Source organism: Mus musculus, chromosome 1 (assembly GCF_000001635.26).
Source record: "Mus musculus strain C57BL/6J chromosome 1, GRCm38.p6 C57BL/6J".
Lineage (NCBI taxonomy): Eukaryota > Metazoa > Chordata > Mammalia > Rodentia > Muridae > Mus > Mus musculus.
In genome coordinates, this window is record NC_000067.6 from 86,791,177 (window position 1) to 86,813,245 (window position 22,069).

Consider the following 22,069-nt stretch of genomic DNA (forward strand, 5'->3'; position numbering starts at 1 on the left):
CTTATGAAGCAGAAATTTGTTTTCTTAAATATTAAGTGACATTGATGGGGAAAGCAGCAATAGTTCAGGCAGGTTTTCTAGGTGTTTGTAAATGGGAGCTAGATAGAATTTTTCTCTTTGAATATAAAATATAAATTATTCTGTTTTCTTTCTTCCTTTACCTTCCTCCCTCCTTTCTTCCCTCCTTCCCTTCGCCCCTCCCTCCCTTCCTTCTTTCCTTCCTCAAACTTGCTGTGTAGCCAAGGATAACCTTGTCTCTGCCTGGAGTGCTGGGATTACAGGTATGTACTCTCATGCCTGGTTTTTAAACAGTGCTACAGATTAAACCCAGGGTTTATTATAAGGTATATTACAAAAGATACAGAAGCAGCCCGATGATAGAGTGCTATGGAACAGAGCTGAAATTTATATCATTTTAGGTGTGAATGCCCTTATGGGGGCCTTATTTTCAAAGCCTTTGTCCCCCTAAGATCTATCTTAGTTTTATGTTACACTTTTGGAGTCAATATTGAGCAAGGACTTTTAGCTCAGCACACACAGAAGCCCATATATTATGTCAGTGGATTTTGGGAAACAAACAAACAAACAAACAAACAAACAAAAAAAAACGGTAGTTAACTTTTGGAAGCCAGGATCTATCTGTAAGCTCTCATCTGTCTCCTGCATTGACATCAGAGGTGTTTTAGAGAGGGGAGATAAGTAGTTTTTGTTGATTTGCTGGTGAAAAGGTGATGTATTAGGAGTGTGTGTGTTTGTGTGTGTGCACACATGCACATGTGTAAGTATTGTGTAGGCTTCTCACAAGTCTCTCTCCCCCTTTTGGTTGGAGAAGTTATGTTTTACTTGGGGGTGGTGGTGGTTGAGCATATGATGTCAAAAGGTTGTTGACTAGATAAGCTGATTTTTTTTTAAACCTATCCATTCTAGTAAAGTCTATTTCAAGTCATTCTTGAGTGGATTATTTAATTTTCCCTGTAGAAAATAGTTTAAACACTTTATTATCTAAGGAATTTATGGCAAGGTGTGCTCAGTCCTTAACTGATTTTAAAAGAATGAAATTTATAAGGAGTAATTTGACTTTTTTGTTTTATCTTTCTTTTGTTCCTGTGCAACTTGCTGTTTGCCATTTGATGGGAAGGAAATTATTTAAGGGCAGGTTTTATCAGATGGAGGGACTGTGGTCCTCACAGCTTGATCTTAGGGTACTCAGGTTCACAAAGGAATAGAGAGGGAACAGGGGAAGTAGACAGGAAGGCCATATGCTGGGTGCAGTCTTCTTCATGGACATGGCTTCTTAGGCATAATTCCTGTAGTTCTTATAGACATAAGTTAAATCTTTTAGCACAGTCTGGAGAGATGGCTCAGTAATTAACAGTCCTGGCTGCTCTTGCAGAGGTCCTAGCATCCATATGGTGGCTAATGACCATCTGTAGCTCCAGTTCTTGGGGATCTAACACCTTCTTCTGGCCTCTTTGCACTGTATGCATGTGGTGCATAAAAAAAAAAATTCAAACCTTAGCAATTTCACATTTTGTGTTAAGTTGTTGCACAAACCTAAAAGTAAGGAGCTGTGTTAACAGGTTCTGGCATTCTCTCAGCATTCCATATACTCTGGCTCCTGAAAAGTGAAAGGAAGACTATTGTCTTAGCTAACATAATAATGTGGGTGCATCTTCTCTTTAGAATTTAGAACGCTGGGTGTAGAGAAGGGACATGACCTTACATCGACCAGGTCAGATTGGAGTAGTCATTGTTACACCTTTCTGCCATTTTGTCCAGAAACTTTTTACTGATAGCCCTTGTTGAGAATCCATCAATATAGAAATCAATCTTTTCTTCTATCTTCTTCGTTAGGCTACTATTTTTTCATTTTTCATGCTGGGATACAGTCTATGTATATGTGCCTTTATTCACGTTCAGGGAGAATCATTTAGGGATTAGGAGGAACCTGGAGCAGTAAAGTGTGGGTGGGTTCTTTTGTACAACATAGAAAGCTAGTATTTTTGTGATTCTGTTTCTTCATCTTCTATACGATCACATCAGTGTGTTTGCTTTGTAAGACTTTATCATACTGGGCATTTATGACTTGTGTACTTTTCTATATGCAACTGGACTATACTGACAAAACGTATTTAAAACAGGAGGACTATTTAATGGCATTCCTCTGTACTACTTTTAATTAATACACAAATATAATTATGTTTTTTATAATTTATTTTTCTTTTATGTATGTTGATGTTTTGTCTGTGAAGTGTCAGATCCCTTGGGACAGGAGTTACAGACAGTTGTGAGCTGCCATGTGGGTGTTGGGAATTGAACTTGGGTCTTCTGAAAGAACAGCCATCACTCTTAACCATTGAGTTATTTCTCCAGCCCTTTTCATTTAATTGTGCTTTAATGGCAATTATTAAGATGAGCATGGGAGATTTGGATTTAGATGTTTGATCTTACTTTCCAATAATAAACTCATATTTTACTCTTGTTCTTTTACTAACCTGTTACTTATGTTTCCCACCCTTAGCGGTTTCACTGTGTAACTCAGACAGTATTAGAGAGATAGTGATTTGCCTTGGTAACTTCTCTTAAAGGGGGGTAAATTAGGACATCAAACTAAGTATTGAGCCACAAAGCCTGGTACCAGTGTTCTTAAGGTCTTAGTTCTGTGTATGCTTCCTTGTATGGACTTCAGTGGTGTTTAGAGAATGAAGAGTATGCTATGCTGTGGGTGTTCTACTGTAAGACTGTGGTAGAGATTATTCAGAGTAGCTTACCCTCGATTGTTCTGATTAGAACTAGTGAGCTGAATTTGGAAAGTGTAGATTTGCTGGAGTAAAGTTCACATAGCCACAGTTGTCTACTTTGACTGACTTTATGGTCTCCAGTGGGATGTCCTTATCATAGGTTCAATGGTTTGAATGGTTTCCTATGTTGCAAGTTTTCCAAAGCTCAAGATGATATATTCTTTGAGTCAGTATGAATTTATATTATACCCCTTCTTCAGAGTGTTGAAGCAAGCACTGGAATTTGTCTGCATATGGGCTGATGGGTTAAGTCAGGCATTGATGGCTTATCATGCTTGGGGTAAGTTCTCTATTCACTGAAATGCTGAATTAGTGGTTTAGCAGAACATTTGCAAAAATAAATGCAACTGTTAGGGCTTGTGAACATATTTGATCCATAAAGTGTGTCTGTATTAAAATATTTATTTATTTGTTTGTTTATTTATTTATTTAGTGTGTGCACATGTGTGTGTGCACGTATATGTCACAGCTCACATGTGCAGGTCAGAGGAAAGCTGTGTGAGAGTTGGTTCTTTTTTCCACTATGTGGGCCCCAGGTCATCAGGCTTGGCGAGAAGTGTGTTTACCCACAGAGCCGTCTTGCTGGCTGTGTTAACAAATATTTTTATTTATACCTATTTAAAAAGTTAATTGTATAACTTAATGACTTTTTTTTCATTCCTTAGCCTTTGATGCTGAGTTCATCTATTTGTATTTTTAAAAGCTAGAAATATTATAACAGTGCTTTTAGGGTAAAACATCTGTCAGTATTTCCATTATAAAGTATAATTTTAAAGAGTTTAGAAGTCAGCTGTAAAAATTTGTTCTTGGCTGATACTTAGTATACAAAAATCTCTGCCCAGGATAATTTCCAGAGTTTTTTGCAGCAGCATTAACTAAGGTTACATGGTAGAAACAGTCTACACTGGGCACATTTTTTTTTGTTTTTGTTTCTATCAGTGTAGGGAAGATGACAGCTTTTAAAAATGGTTCATATAAAACAATATGAATTTTTTTATTGAGTTGTATTCTTAGAAAATTGTTGGTTTTAAAAAAATGTTACTTCATCATCTAAAAGGTAACCATTGCTTAAATATAAAAAGATTGAGGCCGATGTGTTGACACACACTTTTAATCCCAGCACTTGCAGAGAGAGGGACAGGAGGGCAGGGGGGCAGAGGGGCAGGGGGGCAGGGGGAGAGAGGGGAGGCAGGGGCAGAAGATCTCTGTGAGTTCAAGGCCAGTCTGGTCTACATAATACCCTGTTTCAAACAACCCAACCTAACCCAACTCAACTCAACCCAACCAACCCAAACCCCAATTACCCCTACCTGAAGCCCAAATTGGAGGGGCTTGCAGAACTCCTTTGCGATCAGGTTCCAGCAGTTCCTCTTAAGGATTCAGGATTGTCAGTGTTCAGGGCTACTTTGTGGCTTCAGATTCTTTTTTTTTTGTTTGTTTTTTGTTTTTGTTTTTTTAGTTTGAAATCTTTTTTTTTTTTTTAAATTAGGTATTTTCCTCATTTACATTTCCAATGCTATCCCAAAAGTCCCCCATACCCTCCCCCCAGATTCTTTTTTATTACCTGGTCTACTTTGTTGAAAAGTAGCTTTCCTTTTGGTATGTGGCTTGGCTATTTACAGAGAAAGTCCTACTGAAGAAAAAAAAGAGGCATTTTTATGCATGGCTGGAGACTTAGCCAGTAAAGCTAGAGAGCTTCTAGTTAATGCAATTTTCTTACTAAATTTCTGGGCAGGTGTTAATTTGAAGCCATCAACTATAGTGTAGATAAACATTTTGCTTTTATGTTGTAACAAGTACGCATGCACATATAGCTTTGATGCATTTTATAGCTCATGACCAGGTCTTTGTTCTTTTCTAGACTTTCTTCGTAGTTAAGTCCCATAAGTAGATTTCCTCCAGAGTCATTTCACATGAGACACCTAGACTAGCCTTCTAGTTGACAATAGTTGCCTCTGTGTTACTGAATCATAGAAGTACATGTGTGTAAAGCCTTTAGGGAACATTTGAAACTTTGTTAGTTTAAAATGAAACATGGCTTTATGTGAAATATGAATTGGAAACAATATTAGATTTTATGCATTCATTTAGAAATATAGTATTAGTGGTAGAAAACAAATATTGTCTTAAGGACATGCTTCCTCCCTCCACAGCCATTCTGATTTAAAGCTTCCCTCACACTACAAAGTAGTAATACTATGCTACTCTAAGGGCCACAGGAAGTAAGAACAACAACCAGTCCTTCCTTCGGAAACCGGAGCACCTTATCAAGCAAATGTATTTTGAGAATCAGGTCAGAGTTTTTAGGAACTTGCCTTAAATTTTCATGTCATCTTGACCAATGGCTGGTGCCCAGTGCTTTAGTGGACAAACACCCCTGCTTGGCCATACAGACTGTCATGTGTTGTTCTCTCTGGAATCATCTTTGCTGAGATGATTCCACTTTTGCCTGTCTGGTTTGGGGTGGCTTATTCCAAGGGAGATGGCTGCTCATCTGTCATGACTCATGTGACACTAAGGGCTGAAACTCTTAAGTATGGACGTGATAGTGGGCTTTAAGCAAAGGTTTGATTTACAGGTCCTAAGAAGCATGTGTGATTCTGTGTGGAGATGCTCTTTGGTTAAGAACAGATCATGTTGCTTCTCAGAGGTGTGATTGGTTGTTCTTACTACTTGATGAGGAATAATTTCTTTCTTTCTTTCTTTCTTTCTTTCTTTCTTTCTTTCTTTCTTTCTTTCTTCCTTCCTTCCTTCCTTCCTTCCTTCCTTCCTTCCTTCCTTTTTTTTCTTCCTTCCTTCCTTCCTTCCTTCCTTCCTTCCTTCCTTCCTTCCTTCCTTCCTTCCTTCCTTCTTTCTTTCTTTCTTTCTTTCTTTCTTTCTTTCTTTCTTTCTTTCTTTCTTTCTTTCTTTCTTTCTTTCTTCTTTTTTTCTTTCTTTTTGGTTTTTGGTTTTTTGAGACAGGGTTTCTCTGTGTAGCCCTGGCTGTCCTGGAACTCACTCTGTAGACCAGGCTCAGAAATCTGCCTGCCTCTGCCTCCCAAGTGATGGGATCAAAGCTGTGCACAACCACACCCAGCTGAGGAGAGTAATTTCTTACCATTTACTTTGTATAAATTGCAATAGATCTGTTCTGTAGGGCTTTCACTGGACTGACTCATTTTTCTAAGATGCCCTGTTTGTTTGTTTGTTTGTTTGCTTTTCTCAAAGAAATGCAGGTTCTGTGAAGTCTTCTTAGTGAACAAGAACCAATATATGTGTTGTATGTGTGTGTGTGTATGTGTGTGTGTGTGTCTGCCTGTCTTTCTGTCTGTGTGAGAGGTGGGGAGGGTCAGGGAGAGGGTGAGAGGGAAAGTGACTGTCACCTAGGTTATGGTGGCCACATGTGTTGTTATTGATTCCTACTTTTTGTGTGTGTGTGTGAGTACTTTTATTACTTATTTGTGCTAATAAATGTGATTGGGGATTTTTAATGCTTGTACTTAGTTTTTCTCTATGTTTTGGAAAACCTTATTAGGTTCTTTTATATCTACAGCAGTGACATCTTATTTATGCAATGCCTCTTATCAACATGATTTGGGCCATTTTGTCCTTGGTAATACCCATTTTTTTTGAAATTGTCTTGTCTAAACCCTAATCCCAGATAATTTATTCGTGTGTGTGTGTGTGTGTGTGTGTGTGTGTGTGTACCAGAAGTCAACCACTTCTTTTTCTTATTATCTAGAGGCCACCCACTTTAAGGGTCTCTTACTAGGACCTATATACTCTACTGATTTGGGTAGGCTGGTCAGCCAGTGAGGCCAAAGATTTGCTTGTCTCTACCTTCCCAGCCCTGGAATTATAGGGACATGCCATCATTGCAAGCTCTTTTATGTGCTTGCAGTGATCAAACAAAGGTTACATGGCAGGTGGTTTTCTGTGTGAGCTATCTCTCTAATTCTGCTCCCCTGTTAGTTATTTTTGGTCTGTTAATAAGAGATTGACCATATGAACTATGCCAAGCCTGGAATATGGCCCTTATTTTGGTATCTGCTTCTCTTGCCCAAAAACGTCTTCACTAAACCTGTCTGATTTTAGAGATGGTTTGCAGGCTGAATTTACTTTTCAGTGAGTTCCAGAATATTGAAGTATCTGTGAAATGTGGAATGCATTTTCTATAGGGTAGTATGATGTGGGAATTGAGCTTAAATACTAGTTAAGCCTCTACATAAATAAAATATTTAAATATAAATGATCCTTATTTTAGTTGTCAAGTTATTGAAACATTTAGGTTATTTTCTTTTCTGAATAGTATTATATTTCTGCTTTGATTCCGTGTCAGAAATTGATGTCATTCTAAAAGGAGTAATATTTGATTCAAGCAAGTATTAACTGCACTATCAGTATACTTCTAGGAATACAAACATGGAATTTTCTCTAAAAAGAACCTAGTTGGATCATTTCTAAGGAAACTTGTATCTTTATTCTTTATTAGGAGACACATGTTCATACTCCACTGACTTAGGAGAGTGTCAGTCTAGTCCTTATCTATGAGTATGCAGGTCATATGACTGAATGGGTTAGCTACAAAAACCTTGATAAAAGTAGAATTGAAGCATCCTCACTTGGGCCTTCCTTCTTGTTAAACTTCTTATGGTCTGTGGGTTGTATCATGGTTATTCTGTACTTTTTGGCTAATATCCACTTATCAGTGAGTATATACCATGCATGTATCTGGGTTTTATGTCTGGGTTACCTCACTCAGGGTAATATTTTCTAATTCCATTCATTTGCCTGCAAAATTCACAATGTCCTCATTTTTAATAGCTGAATAGTATTCCATTGTGAAAATGAACCACATTTTCTGAATCCATTATTCAGTTGAGGTACATCTGGGTTGTTTCCAATCTCTGGCTATCACAAATAAGGCTGCTATGAACATTGTGGAACACATGTCCTTGTGGAATGGTGGAGCATCTTTTGGGTATATGCCTAGGAGCAGTTTAGCTGGGTCTTGAGGTAGAATTATTCATAGTATTCTGAGAAACCACCAGATTGATTTCCAAAGTGGTTGTACCAGTTTGCATTCCCATCAGCATAGAGGAGTGTTCCCCTTGCTTCACATCCTCGATAGCATGTGCTGACACTTGAGTTTTTGATATTAGCCATTCTGATTGGTGTAAGGTAGAATCTAAGGGTTATTTTGATTTGCATTTCCTTCATGACTAGGGATTTTGAATATTTCTTTAAGTGCTTAGCTCTGTACCCCATTTTTAAATTGGGTTTTTTTGGTTTTTTTTTGGAGTCTAACTTCTTGAGTTCTTTATGTATTTTGACTATTAGCCCTTTATCGGATGTAGGATTAGTGAAGATCTTTTTTCAATCTGTAGACTGCCATTTTGTCCTTTGTGCACGAAGAAGTGTTTCAGTTTCCTGAGGTCGTAGCATTTGTCAATGAAATGGATGATTTTCTAGACAGATGCCATGTACCAAAGTTAAATCAAGATTAGATAAACTATCTAAAAAGTCCTATAACCTCCCCCGCCCAAGAAAATAGAAGCAGTATTTAAAAACCTCCCAACCAAACAAAGCCCAGGGCCAGATGGTTTTAGTACAGAATTCTGCCAGACCTTCAAAGAAGATCTAATAACAGTACTCTTCAAACTATTCTACAAAATAGAAACAGAAGGAACTCCACCTGATTCATTCTATGAAGCCAAAGTTACTCTGATACCTAAACCACACAAAGTCCCAACAAAGAACGAGAACTTCAGACCAATTTTGCTTATGAATATTGATGTAAAAATACTCAAAATTCTTGAAAACAAAATGCAAGAACACATCAAAAACATCATCCATCATGATCAAGTAGGCTTTATCCCAGGGGATGCAGGGATGGTTCAATATATGAAAATGCATCAATGTAATCCACTATATAAAAAATGCAAAGAAAAAGTCACATGATCATCTCATTAGATGCTGAAAGAGCCTTTGACAAAATACAACACTCCTTCATGTTAAAAGTCTTAGAGAAATCAGGAATTCATGGCACATACAAAAAACAAAGACTATTAATATCTCCCTGTTGTCATTTCTCAGCATGGAGTATACCCAAAGTATATCTTTGGGTTTGATATTGCTAGAATGCTTGACTTAAAAAAAATTGTTCTTTGAGTTTTAAAAAAAAATTAAATGAATTTTTCTTGGGATTAGTCCATAATTGTCTCCAGTTTTTATATTGCCTTTAAACGTATTTTACCATTTTATAATATATATTGCTGAGAAGTAGTGTATTATATAACTAGTATTAATATTTATCTCAGTATTAGTAATTATAAGATCAAAACATTGATCAACTGTGAAAAAATATTGAAGTTTTATGTATTTTATTAGTATGTCCTGTAGCATCTAAGCATCTAATATTCAGCTGACTTAATTCTTTCTATAAAATAAATATGCCCATATCAAAGCTTTAATAAAGGATAATGTTATATGAATACCTGACAATTTCTAAAAAATAAATTTCATGCCATGTGTGATGGTATCAGTTTATAATCCTAGCACTCTGGAGGCTCCAGCAGGCTGGTTGTTGCAAGTTTGAGGGCAGCTTGGACTACATAGTGGGTTCCAGGTCAGCTTGGGCTATGGAGTGAAATTGTGTCTCAAAAAAACTGAGAAAAAGAAAAATGCTTTATGACATTTTACTAGTAATTGTTTAATTTGTAAACATCATCTTGTATACCTAGTGTCATTGAAATGTGTGTTGAGTGAAAGACATTGCAAGAGGAAAAAGCTTAGAAAACTGGTCTGGTCTCGATCTCTGCTGTGGTGATTGGTGCAAGAATGGGCATGTGCCCCAGAGAACCTGACCTTGGGGCTCTTGCAGAATACTTTAGTGAGAGATTCTTTTCATTTATTGGATTACTTTAGAAGATGGGATGTTATTAGGAACTAGTCGTGTTTGTGTCCTTCATTCTCTGTGAGGAAAGGAGGTACTGTGGGAATGCAGAGCTGATACTGAGGAAAACTGAGTGGGGCTGTCACATAACTAACTCTCTCTCTCTCTCTCTCTCTCTCTCTCTCTCTCTCTCTCTCTCTCTCTCTCACACACACACACACACACACACACACACACACACTAAATAAATAAATAAATAAATAAATAAGCGAATGTAAATACTATTGAGAGTCAGCTTCTTAGAAAGTGGAAAATAAGGATTGTTACAACTCTGAGCCTGGGTCCTATCTGCTACAGTGTCTTGGTAGGAGACAGCCACAAGAGACAGTTGAAAAGGTCAAATTGAACATGATCCAGCTGAGAAATTTAGTCAGCAGAGTGCTCAATGTAAAGGGCTCCATGGTCAGTATCCCCAACTCTCTGTACCTAGGAATTCTAAGCCCATGACTGGCAGAGTGCTTGGCCTCCAGAATGGCTTCCTTTCTGCAGGGTAGGGTCAAGAGCTGTGTGCCCTGGTCTAGCAGATTTCCCATGCCTGCTCCCTTCCTGCACGGGGTCTGACTGAACAGGGTGAACCTTCCAGGCAGGGTACTAGTTCCCTACTTCTCCCAGGCAGAACCCAATGTTCTGTCATTTCCTCCACACTTCAGCGCCTATGGAAGACTCTTAGCATGGACATCTGTTGCCCAGGTTACATGTACTGGGGGATTAACAAGTGGCTGTGGATCTAGTGGAAACCAGTGTGGCCTAGATCTACAGGGTCAGCAGTGACTCCCTGTATGCAAAGAATGAAAGCTTCTAGCATGAATACAGCCATGAAGCTGACAACTGACCCTTGACTGGCCTGATCCTTAACACACATACAGCACCAGTCTAAATATTAGGAACAACAAGAGTCTGGAGCTCCATTTCACTGTCTGCCCCTCATCAAGCAGATCCCAGCATTAGAGGACCCAGAAATAAACATCTCTGACATTTAAAGTCTTTCCTTTTACTGTATTTTTGCTTTTGAAAAATCTCTTGTTCTTTTATTCATTTATTTAATTTATTTACATTTCAAGTAAACCCTTTGCCCAGTTTCATCCCCTCCCAGAAACCCCCTATCCTATCCCCCCCATGTCTCTTGTTCCTGTTTTATTATATTTACCTTTAATTTTATTTCCATATTTATTGTCTAATAGGATTTTATCTCTTTTTTCTCTTCCCTTTTCTCATGTTCTTTTTTTGTTTTTACTTTTAGTGAGCCCTACCTCTTTAATTTTTTTTTTAAGATTTATTTATTGATTATATGTAAGTACACTGTAGCTGTCCTCAGACACTCCAGAAGAGGGAGTCAGATCTCATTACGGATGGTTGTGAGCCACCATGTGGTTGCTGGGATTTGAACTCTGGACCTTCGGAAGAGCAGTCAGGTGCTCTTACCCACTGAGCCATCTCACCAGCCCCCTCTTTAATTTTTTGCCTCTTTTATTTTATTTATATGTATTACTGCATTTACTTCAACCAACTTTAACTTTGTAATTTATTCAATGTTGTTTTCTGTTTTCATTCTTTTACTTTTGTGGTTTGTTGCTTTTGTGGTTTGTTTGGGTGTTGTTGCTGAAGCAGCCATTCTCTCCTCCATACAGTATGGCATCAAGGTTGGTCTTTTAACAGAGAGCTGTTTACTGAGAACCCCTAAGTAAAGCCAAAGGAGGCAGCTATCCCTACAGATATGCAAATTAGAACCTAGAAATATAAGAAGTATTAAAAGCAATATGACTTCCCCATAAGTTCACAACTCTTCAGTAGCTGAGTCCAAAATTATAGAAATGGTTGAAATGCCATAATTAAAATCTATAGGTTGAAAAATTGATTGAGGAGATGGATCAGTAGTTAAAAGCACTGGCTGCTCTTGAAGAAGTCATAAGTTCAATTCCTAGTACCCACATGGCTCATAATTGTCTGCAGCTCCAGTGCCAGACAGTCTTATATCCTCTTCTGGGCTCTGCTGGTATCAGGTATGCACACAGTACATAGACACACATGTGGGTAAAAGACTCATGAACATAAAGTACTAAAAACTGTAAAAAGTGGAAAAAAATCATTAGTGACTTTAGAAATGATTCAAATAAACAGAGGAATGGGGTAAATAAATAAACCTAAGACCTTGACAAGAAATCCAACAACTTGGATGAAAAGTCAACAAAAGGTGATCGAGATCCTGGGCAAAATAACAATTAACGCTATAATCTTAGAAATCAAAGGTCAATAGATCAAAACTTAAAACTCAGTGGAAAGCAGCCAATAGAATAGACTAGTTACAAGAAAGAACTACAAATTTGTTGTAAAAGAAAGGGGCCTTAGTGTCTTCATCAGTATTCTGTTGTTGTGAAGAGACACTATGACCATGGCAACTCCTATAAAAGAAGACGTTTAACTGGGACTTGCCTACATTTTCAGAGGTTTAGTCCATTATCTGCATGACAGAAAACTTGGTAGCACACAGGCAGACATGGTGCTGGAGAAGGAGCTGAGATATAGTCATGTCTGAGGGCAACAGGAAGAGAGAGTGCTATTGGGTCTGACTTGGGCTTCTGAAACCCTAAAGTCTACCCCCCCCCCCCCCAGTGGCTCACTTCCTCTAACAAGGCCACACCTACGTCTAATCTTGCTTAAGTATTGTCACTCCCTAATGACCCAGCATTCAAATATTTGAGCCTATAGGGGCCATTCTTATTCAAAGTACCACACTAAGTCACAGAGAAATGACCTAAAAATCTTAATGAAATTATATCAGAAAATATCTCAAATCTAGCAAGTCAAATGATATCCAATAATACAATACAATGCATCTAGGATCCCTAAAAGACATACCTGGAAGAAACTTTCTATGTTATATTAAAGTATAGAGTATTTAATGGAGCCTGTGAAATTGCTCAGTGTGTAAAGGTGCTTGCTATTAAGCCTGATGAGCTGCGTTTGATCACCAGAACCCATATGGTGGAGGAGTGAGAGAACCAACTCCCCAAAGTAGTCGTTTAACCACCATGTGTTTCCCGTGGGACTCACTAAACATAAATAAGTTATGAACAAGCATAACAATTAAATAATAAAGTACAGGACAAACAATACTGAAAACTACAAGAAAGAAATGTTAGATAAATTATAAAGGTAAATCTAGTAAGATAGCAGCAGACTTATTAGCAGATACTAAAGACTTGAAGAATGTGGACTTACTAATTCAAACCCTGAAACAAAACTACCAATCAAGACTACTGTAATGAGCAGTTATCCTTTAAAATCAAAGGGTAAATACAGATCTCCTGTGATAAGCTTAAACTAAAACAGTTCATGGTCACTAAGCCTACATGTCTGAAAAATTTAAAGGAGTATCATATGGAAGAGGAAGAAAGCCCAAAGTCTGAGAGCCTGAGAAAACAGTACATCTCACCAGGAGAATGAGCAGTGGCAAGTAGGAAAGAATCAAACTTCTGGAACCAGTTAGCCTCTAAAGCAAGGAGGGAGAGAAGTCGGAACATACTTAATAATAAACCTAAACATAAGTGGTCAGGACTCTTCAACTACAAAATGAAGACTGTATGAATGATTTTAAACAAAATTCAGGTGTTTGTTGTCTATAAGAAACTTACCCCTGTATCAAAAACACACAAAGATCCAAAGTGTGAAGGGTAAGAAATGGCATCCCAAACAATGGAATCCAAAAGAGATCAAGAATAGTATACTTATTTCTGACATAGCAGACATCAAGACGATGTTAGACGGTCACTGAATATTTTCAAAGGAAACAATCCATTAAGAAGGAGTAACAATTGAAAATATGTATACTTCGAATGTTGGTGTACCTAGTTTCATAAAGCAAACAGTGTGGGACATAAATGGACAAGTGTGTCTGAATGCAATAGCAACAACTGGTTCAATGCTCTATTCCCATTTGTATATTAATCATCCAGATAAATGGAAAAATTAGAGTTAACCTATACCATAGGTCCGATCAATTATCTGTAGAACATTCTATCAATTTCTGTGGAATAAATATTATTTTCAGAAGTCCATAATACTTTGTTCATAGTAGACCATCTTTTAAGGCTTAAAGCAAGTCTTAACAAAGATAAAGAAATAAAAAAAATTGATTTTACCATGTCCTATTGAATAAACTAGAAGTCAATAGCAAGAGAAACCAGAGACTACAAATACATGGAGAGTGAACAATATACTTTCAAATGATCAGTGAATCACTTAAATCAGGGAAGAACTTCGAAAATTCCTAGAATCAAGTGAAAAGGAAAACACAAGTTGCTATAACCTTTGGGATACAGCCAGGGCATTTCTAAGAGGGAAGTGTATAGCTATCTGTGTTTACATTAAAAATCAGAGAAAACACAAATAAATTGCTTAATGATAAACCTTAAGGTCTTAGAAAAATATGCACAAGCCACGTTCCACATTAGTATAGGGAAAGAAATAAGGATCAGATATTAATTTAGTGAAATGGGGAATAAAAGGAAATACAAAGATCAGCAGAACAAAGAGGTGGTTCTTTGAAGAGAGACAGGGTTGACAGACCATTAACCTAAGTGATGGGGGGGCGAGCGGAGGGGAGGGGAGGGGAGGGGAGGAGAGGGGAGGGGAGGGGAGGTGAGGAGAGGAGAGGAGAGGAAAGAGAGTTCAAATTAATGAAATATTCTAAAAAGGGGAACATTTACAGTGGTATCATAGAAATTCAGGATATTATTAGATAATATTTTGGAAACTTAGCAGTCCAATCAGCTGGAAAATCTAGAAGGAATGGCCAAATTCCTAGACACATGACCTACCAAATTATATCTACAGGATGTAGCAATATGAATTCATCTATAGTGAGAAATGGACTGAAGCAGTTATGAAGAATCTCTAAAGGAAAGCTCACAAGTAGATGAATTCACTGCTAGACTGTTTGAGACCTTTAGGGATGAACACCAAAGCTCCTCCAATTATTCCATAAATTAGCTATAGGCTGGTATCTTGATGATCATAAATAGAAAAATTCTTAGTACAGTCCTTGTCAAAAGAAGTGAACAACACATTGAAAAGATCTCACAGGCCGAAGAAGTGGCAGAGCAGCTGGGACAGGCTGCTATGGGCCTGCATCTGCACCCAGGAGGTGGAGCTGATCCTCAGTCCTCTGTGCACCTTCCCTGCCAGAGGAGAGCTTGCCTCCAGGAAGTGTCTGACCCTGGGACTCAGGTGAGATCGCCATTTTCTCTCCGGTAACTCTCTAAGGTAGATCCACTCAGAAGAACACAGGCCACAGAAGCAGCAGAACAGTTGGGAAGGGTCCTATGGGCCTACATCTGCACCCAGGAGGTGGGGCTGTTCTGCAGCCCTCTGTGCACTGGTCTTGCCAGGAGAGAGCTGGTCTCCCAGGAGTGCTGACACAGGTTTACAGACTCACAGGAAGAATAAGCTCCATTAGAGACAGCAAGAACATCTAACACCAGAGATTACCAGATGGTGAATGGCAAATGCAAGAATCTTTCCAACAGAAACTAAGACTACTTGGCATCATCAGAACCCAGTACTCCCACCGCAGCGAGTACTGGATACCCCAACACACCAGAAAAGCAAGATTCAGATTTAAAATCATATCTCATAATGCTGGTACAGGATTTTAAGGACATTAATAACTCTCTTAAAGAAATACAGGAGAACATAGATAAACAGGTAGAAACCCTTAAAGAGGAATCACAGAAAACCCTTAAAGAATTACAGGAAACATAACAAAACAGGTGAAGGAATTGAACAAAACCATTCAGGATCTAAAAGTAGAACTAGAAACAATAAAGAAATCACAAAGGTAGACAACTCTGGAGATAGAAAACTTAGGAAAGAAATCAGGAGCCATAGATGCAAGCATCACTAACAGAATACAAAAGATAGAAGAGAGAATTTCAGGTGCAGAAGATTCCATAGAAAACATTGACACAACAATCAAAGAAAATGCAAAGTGCTAAAAGATCCTAATTCAAGACATACAAGGAAATTCAGGACACAATGAGAAGACCAAACCTAAGGATAATAAGTATAGATGAGAATGAAGATTTTCAACTTAAAGGGCCAGTAAATATCTTCAACAAAATTATAAAAGAAAGCTTCCCTAACCTAAAGAAAGAGATGTCCATGAACATACAAGAAGCCTACAGAACTCTACAAATCCCCATTGAATAGCCTTATTCAGTCTAAGTGGATCAAGGACCTCCACATAAAACCAGAGACACTGAAACTTACAGAGTAGAAAGTGGGGAAGAGCCTCGAAGATATGGGTACAGGGGAAAATTCCTGAACAGAACACCAATGGCTTGTACTGTAAGATCAAGAATTAACAAATGGGACCTCATAAAATTGCAAAGGTTCTCTAAGGCAAAGCACATTGTCAATTAGACAAAAAGGCAACCAACAGATTTGAAAAAGATCTTTATCAATCCTAAATTTAATAGAGTGCTAATATCCAATACATACAAAGAACTTCCAAGGTTAGACTCCAATAAACCAAATAACTCTATTAAAAAGTGGGGGTGCAGTGCTAAACAAAGAATTCTCAACTGAGGAATACCAAATGGCTGAGAAACACCTAAAAAAAAATGTTCAACATCCCTAATCATCATAGAAATGCAAATCAAAACGACCCTGAGATTCTACTTCACAGCACTTAGAATGGCTAAGAGCAACAACTCAGGTGACAGCAGATGCTGGTGAGGATGTGGAGGAAGAGGAATACTCCTCCATTGCTGGTAGGATTGCAAGCTGGTGCAACCACTCTGGATATCAGTTTGGTGGCTCCTCAGAAAATTGGACATAGTACTACCAAAGGATCCAGCAATATCACTCCTCAGCATATTCCCAGAAGATGCTCCAACTTGTAATAAGGACACATGCTCCACTATGTTCATAGCAGCTTTATTTATAATAGCCAGAAAGTAGAAAGAACCCAGATGTCCCTCAACAGAGGAATGGATACAGAAAATGTGGTACATTTATACAATGGAGTACTACACAGCTATTATAAACAATGAATTCATGAAATTCTTAGACAAATGGATAGATCTGGAGCATGTCATCCTGAGTGAGGTAACCCAATCACAAAAGAACACACATGATATGCACTCACTGATAAGTGGATATTAGCCCAGAAACTTAGAATATCCACGATACAATTTGCAAAACACTTGAAACTCAAGAAGAAGGAATACCAAAGTGTGGATACTTCCATCCTTCTTAAAAGGGGGAACAAAATACCCATGGGAGGAGTTACAGAGACAATGTGTGAAGCAGAGACTGAAGAAGTGATCATTCAGAGACTGCCCCACCTGGGTATCTATCCCATAAACAACCACAAAACCCAGACACTATTGTGGATGCCAATAAGAGCTTGCTGACAGGCACCTGATATAGCTGTCTCCTGAGAGGTTCTGCCAGTGCCTGACAAATACAGAACTGAATGCTCATAGCTGTCCATTGGATAGAGCACAGGGTCCCCAATGAGGAAGCTAGAGAAAGTACCCAAGGAGCTGAAGGGGTTTGCAGCTCCGTAGGAGGAATAACAATATGAACTAACCAGAACCCCCAGAGCTCATGTTGTGTTTCCCTGATGGTCTTAGGTGACCCCTGTGAAAGGATCATTGACCCTCAACAGGATTGGGACCTACAGGTTGAGAACCTCTGGTCTAAATACTCTGCCGAGGAAATTCTTAGATCCGATAAGTCCTTTCAGAAAAGTTCCAGGATACAAAATCAACATACAAAAATTAATTAGTTTTCTATGTACCACCAATGAATATGCTGAGAAGAAAATCAGGAACATATTTTTGTGGCATCCTCAAAACAAAAACCCTAAGTTGAAGTAAACCTAACCAAAGAGGTGAAAGATCTCTAAAATGAAAATATTTTTAATACCAAGGAAAGAAATTGGAAACAATAGAAAATGGTAAGACCTCTGTCATTCATGGAGTAGGAGAACTAATATTGTTTAAGTAATCACATTACCTAAACTTAATCATAGATTCAGTGTCATCCATTCTAATATTACAATGGTAGGAATAGTAAAAGAACTCCGAAATTCAAACAGAAGCACAAAACACCCTGAATAGCCAAACAGTTATTAGGAAAAGGAGCTATGGTAGAAGAATCAAAAAAGTATGACTTGAAGTTATTCTGCAGGGCCTTGATAACCACACTGGTATGATATACATACAAATATACTGACAGACCATGGAATTGAAAACATTCATACATACTCTCTTATTCTTTTACAAATTGAAAAAATTGAGAATTTCACACATATATACCATACCATCTATATACTAACTCTCCTTCTGATTCTTCTGTGTTTCCCTATCCCTCTCAAATTCACAAACTTTTTTTTTCTGTAGTTGTCACAACATACCCATATAAACAGACATACACATATACCATTGCCTATATGTAAATGTATTTAGAACTGTCTACTTAGTACTGAATAACTCATAGAAGGGTTTATCCCTGGAGAAAAAAGAGCCTTCCTTCTTTATCAACTATGATTGCCTGTAGTTCTCTGTATTGAGGAGAGGCCTAGTGAAGTTTCCCCCCATCCACCATGCTGTGTTGATTGGTGTGGTCATTATTTAGGTCTTGCGCAGGTAACCATATTGTTAAGGTTTAATGGATACAGCATCCCTGTCATGTCCAGAAGGTACCATTTTGAAGAAGGTGACCCAGTCTTCTGTCTTTTTTTTTTTTTTGTTTTTGTTTTTTGAGACAGGGTTTCTCTCTATGGCCCTGGCTATCCTGAAACTCACTCTGTAGACCAGACTGGCCTCAAACTTAGAAATCCATCTGCCTCTGCCTCCCAAGTGCTGGGATTAAAGGCATGTGCCACCACTGCCCAGCATCTTCTGTCTTTTACAGTTTTTAAAATATAACTTTTAAAGAGAGAGGAAAGAATGGAGATGGGGGATGACTATCTCAGTTTGTGCATGTAAGTACAGTGCCTGTGGAGGCCAGAAGAGGGCTTTGGATTCCCTGAACTGAAGTTATAGGCATATCTTAGGGTTTTTATCACTGTGATAAAACACTGTAGCCAAAAACAATTTGAGGAGAAAAGAGTTTATTTTATTTTGCAGCTTGTAGTCCATCATCCAGGAAGTCAGGACAGGAACTCAAGACAGGAAGCTGGAGGCAGGAGCTGATGCAGAGGCCATGGAGGAGTGCTGCTTACTGACTTTTTCCCCCTGGTTTGCTCATATACCCCAGGTTCACTGCCCAGGGATACCACCACTTACAGTGGAATGGTCCCATACACATCAATTATCCATCAAGAAAAATGGCCCATATGTTTTCCTACAGGTTAAACTCATGGAGGCATTTTCTCAGCTATGATTTCCTCTTCTCAGTGACCCTAGCTTGTGTCAGGTTGATAGAAACCCAACCAGGCAAGGTGAAACAGCCAAGGTAAGGTTGTAAGCCTCCTGCTGTGTGTGTGTGCTAGGGACCAAATTTGAGTCATCTGTAAGAGCAGTATCTGCTCTGAACTGCTGGACTATCTTTTTAGCCCCATAAGTCTTTTCTGTCCCTCATTCCTCATGTTCCCTGAGCCCTAAGTATAGGGATTGTGTTGTAGAAGTACCAATTGGACCAGGAATCCCATAGTCAATTACTCTATACATGTGGACCTTTTGTGTATCTCAATATTAGCTTCTGTCTGCTGCAAAAAAAGAAGCTTTTATGATGCATAGTGAGAGCTACATTGACCTGTCAATGTAAGCATAGATATTTAAAATACAGCTGGAAGGTAAATAGAGTTAAAGAAATACAGTGGTAAGTTCTTCTCTAGGGTCAAAGGACTCTATGAGCCTTGAACTCTTGACTAGAACCAGACATGAGTTTCCTTTTGGCTTGCTTAAGTACAATTAGAGAGGTGTTAGTTACTCCCAAGACATTAGTGCCACTCCTGCACCACTGGAGCTAGTTTCTGGGCTGGCTGTTGTAGTTACAGGCTTTACCCTGGGTAGGAACACTGACCACTGTACTCCACTGCAGCTTTTATAGCACCTTCTGAAGTGGAAACTTAAGGGTTTTTTGGAAAGTCAGTAGTGTTGGATGGTGTTTTGTTGTCTTTGTGGCATGTTCAGTAAATGTTAAGTGCTAAAGAGGCAGAAAATTGTGAGGGAATGTGTTTTGGGGATGAGAGTTGATATTCTTTATAACGTTGGCTTAAGAAGATACCTGAGCAGTAACAACCATAGGAAGTGAGGGGCTGGTTATGGAGATCTCATGGGGCATTTGGTGCATGCCTAGTGCATCAAGGAATAGCACAGAGGCTGAGCGAGAGTACTGGGTGAGGATGAAGGGGTGATTGGGGTAGAGTGACGGTAATGTATTCAGGCAGGGTCTCTGCATCATTGTTTGGATCTGACTCTGATTACAGTGGAAAAGCTTACAAGGGTTATGGAGGAGAGTCGATGCAATGTGTCTTATGTTTACTGGGCTTATTCTGACCCTGAATTGGGAGTAGATTGAAAGTGGACAGGGAGACTGTGTTCATGAGAACTAATGGAGACTAAGATTGACAGCATGTCAACTTGGAATTGACATGGTTACTTGATAGATGTGTGTGTGTGTGTGTGTGTGTGTGTGTGTGTGTGTTGAGAGGTACTTACAGAGGGTGATGGGTAGTGGGTAGGGAACTGGGAACAACTGGGTGATTAATGATAACAGTTTGAAGCCTGAACAAGTAGAAGAATGGAGATAGTTGGTTATGTTAAATAAAAGGTTCTTGTGATGATCCAGTCATACCATGTATGCCTTCAGGAGTGTCCATAAATATGTCTTTAAGAAGATAGTGTCCGTAGTTGCATTTTCTAGTGAAAGAGACTTGTTGCCAAGTCTTCTCTAGAACTCCCTGTGGAAATATCAATTGCTTTTCTTGGCTCCGAGGTATTTCCTGAATAGTGTATTATACTACATCCCAAATATGCCATTAAGGGATTTCAAAGTTTGCTAAAGCATGTGTGGCAACTGAGTACTGTCACTTAAGCCCAGTCAGAGTAGCCAAGAAAGGAAGAACAGATCATAGCTGGACTTGTTGACATGCATCAGAGCCAGACAGAGCTCAGGTGCAGTGCAAGAAGGGATTGTCTCCTGGGCACAGAGCCTCCAGTTGACACTGTCCCAGAGGCCCTGGTTTCTGCACGTGTGGACAGAGGTGTGCTGTGTGAGTCCTTTAGAAAAGCTCTATTACATCAAATTGATAGCAAGTCCATGCTCAAAGGGGACATTATAGTGTCCTCCTCCTCCTCATCTTCTTCATCGCCTTCCTTTTACTTCTCTCCTCTTTTTTTTTTTCTTCCTGGATTGAATTTCCCATGAAATAGACTTACTCTTTTTATAAAATTTAAAATCTTTTGTTTTTAAAGATGGCCCTTGTATCCATAGAAGGTTTTTCTCTGTATCAATAAGAAGAGAGCTATGAAATGTTTTTGTGTGGAGTTTGGGTAAGCCATCATAATGGAAATGTTACCTGGTATTTTTATTTAGGATTCCATTTGAATTTTTGGTTACAGGGAATTTTTCTGTTTGCTCCTCAGTCTTGAAATACAGCCTATTAATTTTAAAAGGAAGGGAAGAAAAACCTAACCAGTGACCAGTTCCTCTTCTTAATTCTGGTGAGTTTCACGTGCAATTTGCAGTTGATCTAATTTACTTTTTCAGTGGAGATAATTGCTCTCAGTTTTGAGTGATAGAAAGGTACAATGCAATGTTGAAAACAACCAGGAAATGTCCCTGTAAGTCGCTACCAAATGCAGGCTTTCCCTTCTTTATCTGGGCTTTTGTGAGTTTTTGTGCTAAGACTTGTTTTCAAATTGGGAAACAGTGAATTTTCTATTTATATTGAGACTGTATTGAAAGCTGGAGTTACAATTTAAACACAAAGGCCTAGATTTCTTTTAGAAAAGAATGTATTGATTTTTAATGTCTTCCAATTCTATTTTCTTACATTTATATATGTATTTGTATCACTGTGGGTTTTTTTTTTTTTTTTCATTTTGATAGAGTACCTGTTGACTGTTGTCATGACGACATTGCAGGATGGTGTAGCATCATGTCAGCATGCATTTTAATTTTGTGACTCTTCAAATGTGGCAGTTCTTTCATTTCTACAATTCTTGATAATCTTTTAAATTAATTCAAGTTTTACTCTACTCAGAAGAAACAAATATTTACTGAGCATGTTTTATGTGTGAACATTGTGGGAAATCCTGCAAGATACAATAATGAATGTCTTAATTTGCTATCTGTGGAAGAATGAAATATGGAAATG

At 38.4% G+C, this 22,069-nt stretch overlaps 1 protein-coding gene across 10 annotated transcripts in view; it reads left to right on the forward strand.

The window, feature by feature from the left end:
* The window catches only part of Dis3l2 (DIS3 like 3'-5' exoribonuclease 2), a 348,174-nt gene that overhangs the window by 89,253 nt on the left and 236,852 nt on the right, over positions 1–22,069 (forward strand). For 4 of the 10 annotated variants that reach the window (XM_017319469.2, XM_030252483.1, XM_006529298.3 and 1 more), the window contains exon 6: positions 240–281. The exons of 1 other annotated variant lie outside the window; for it this stretch is intronic. In XM_017319469.2, the coding sequence (XP_017174958.1) occupies positions 240–281 (42 nt within the window). Of the gene's footprint in view, positions 1–239; positions 282–21,335; positions 21,414–22,069 lie in introns of all 10 variants that reach the window. 5 more of the 10 variants (XM_030252488.1, XM_006529301.4, XM_030252497.1 and 2 more) reach the window with 2 other exon arrangements.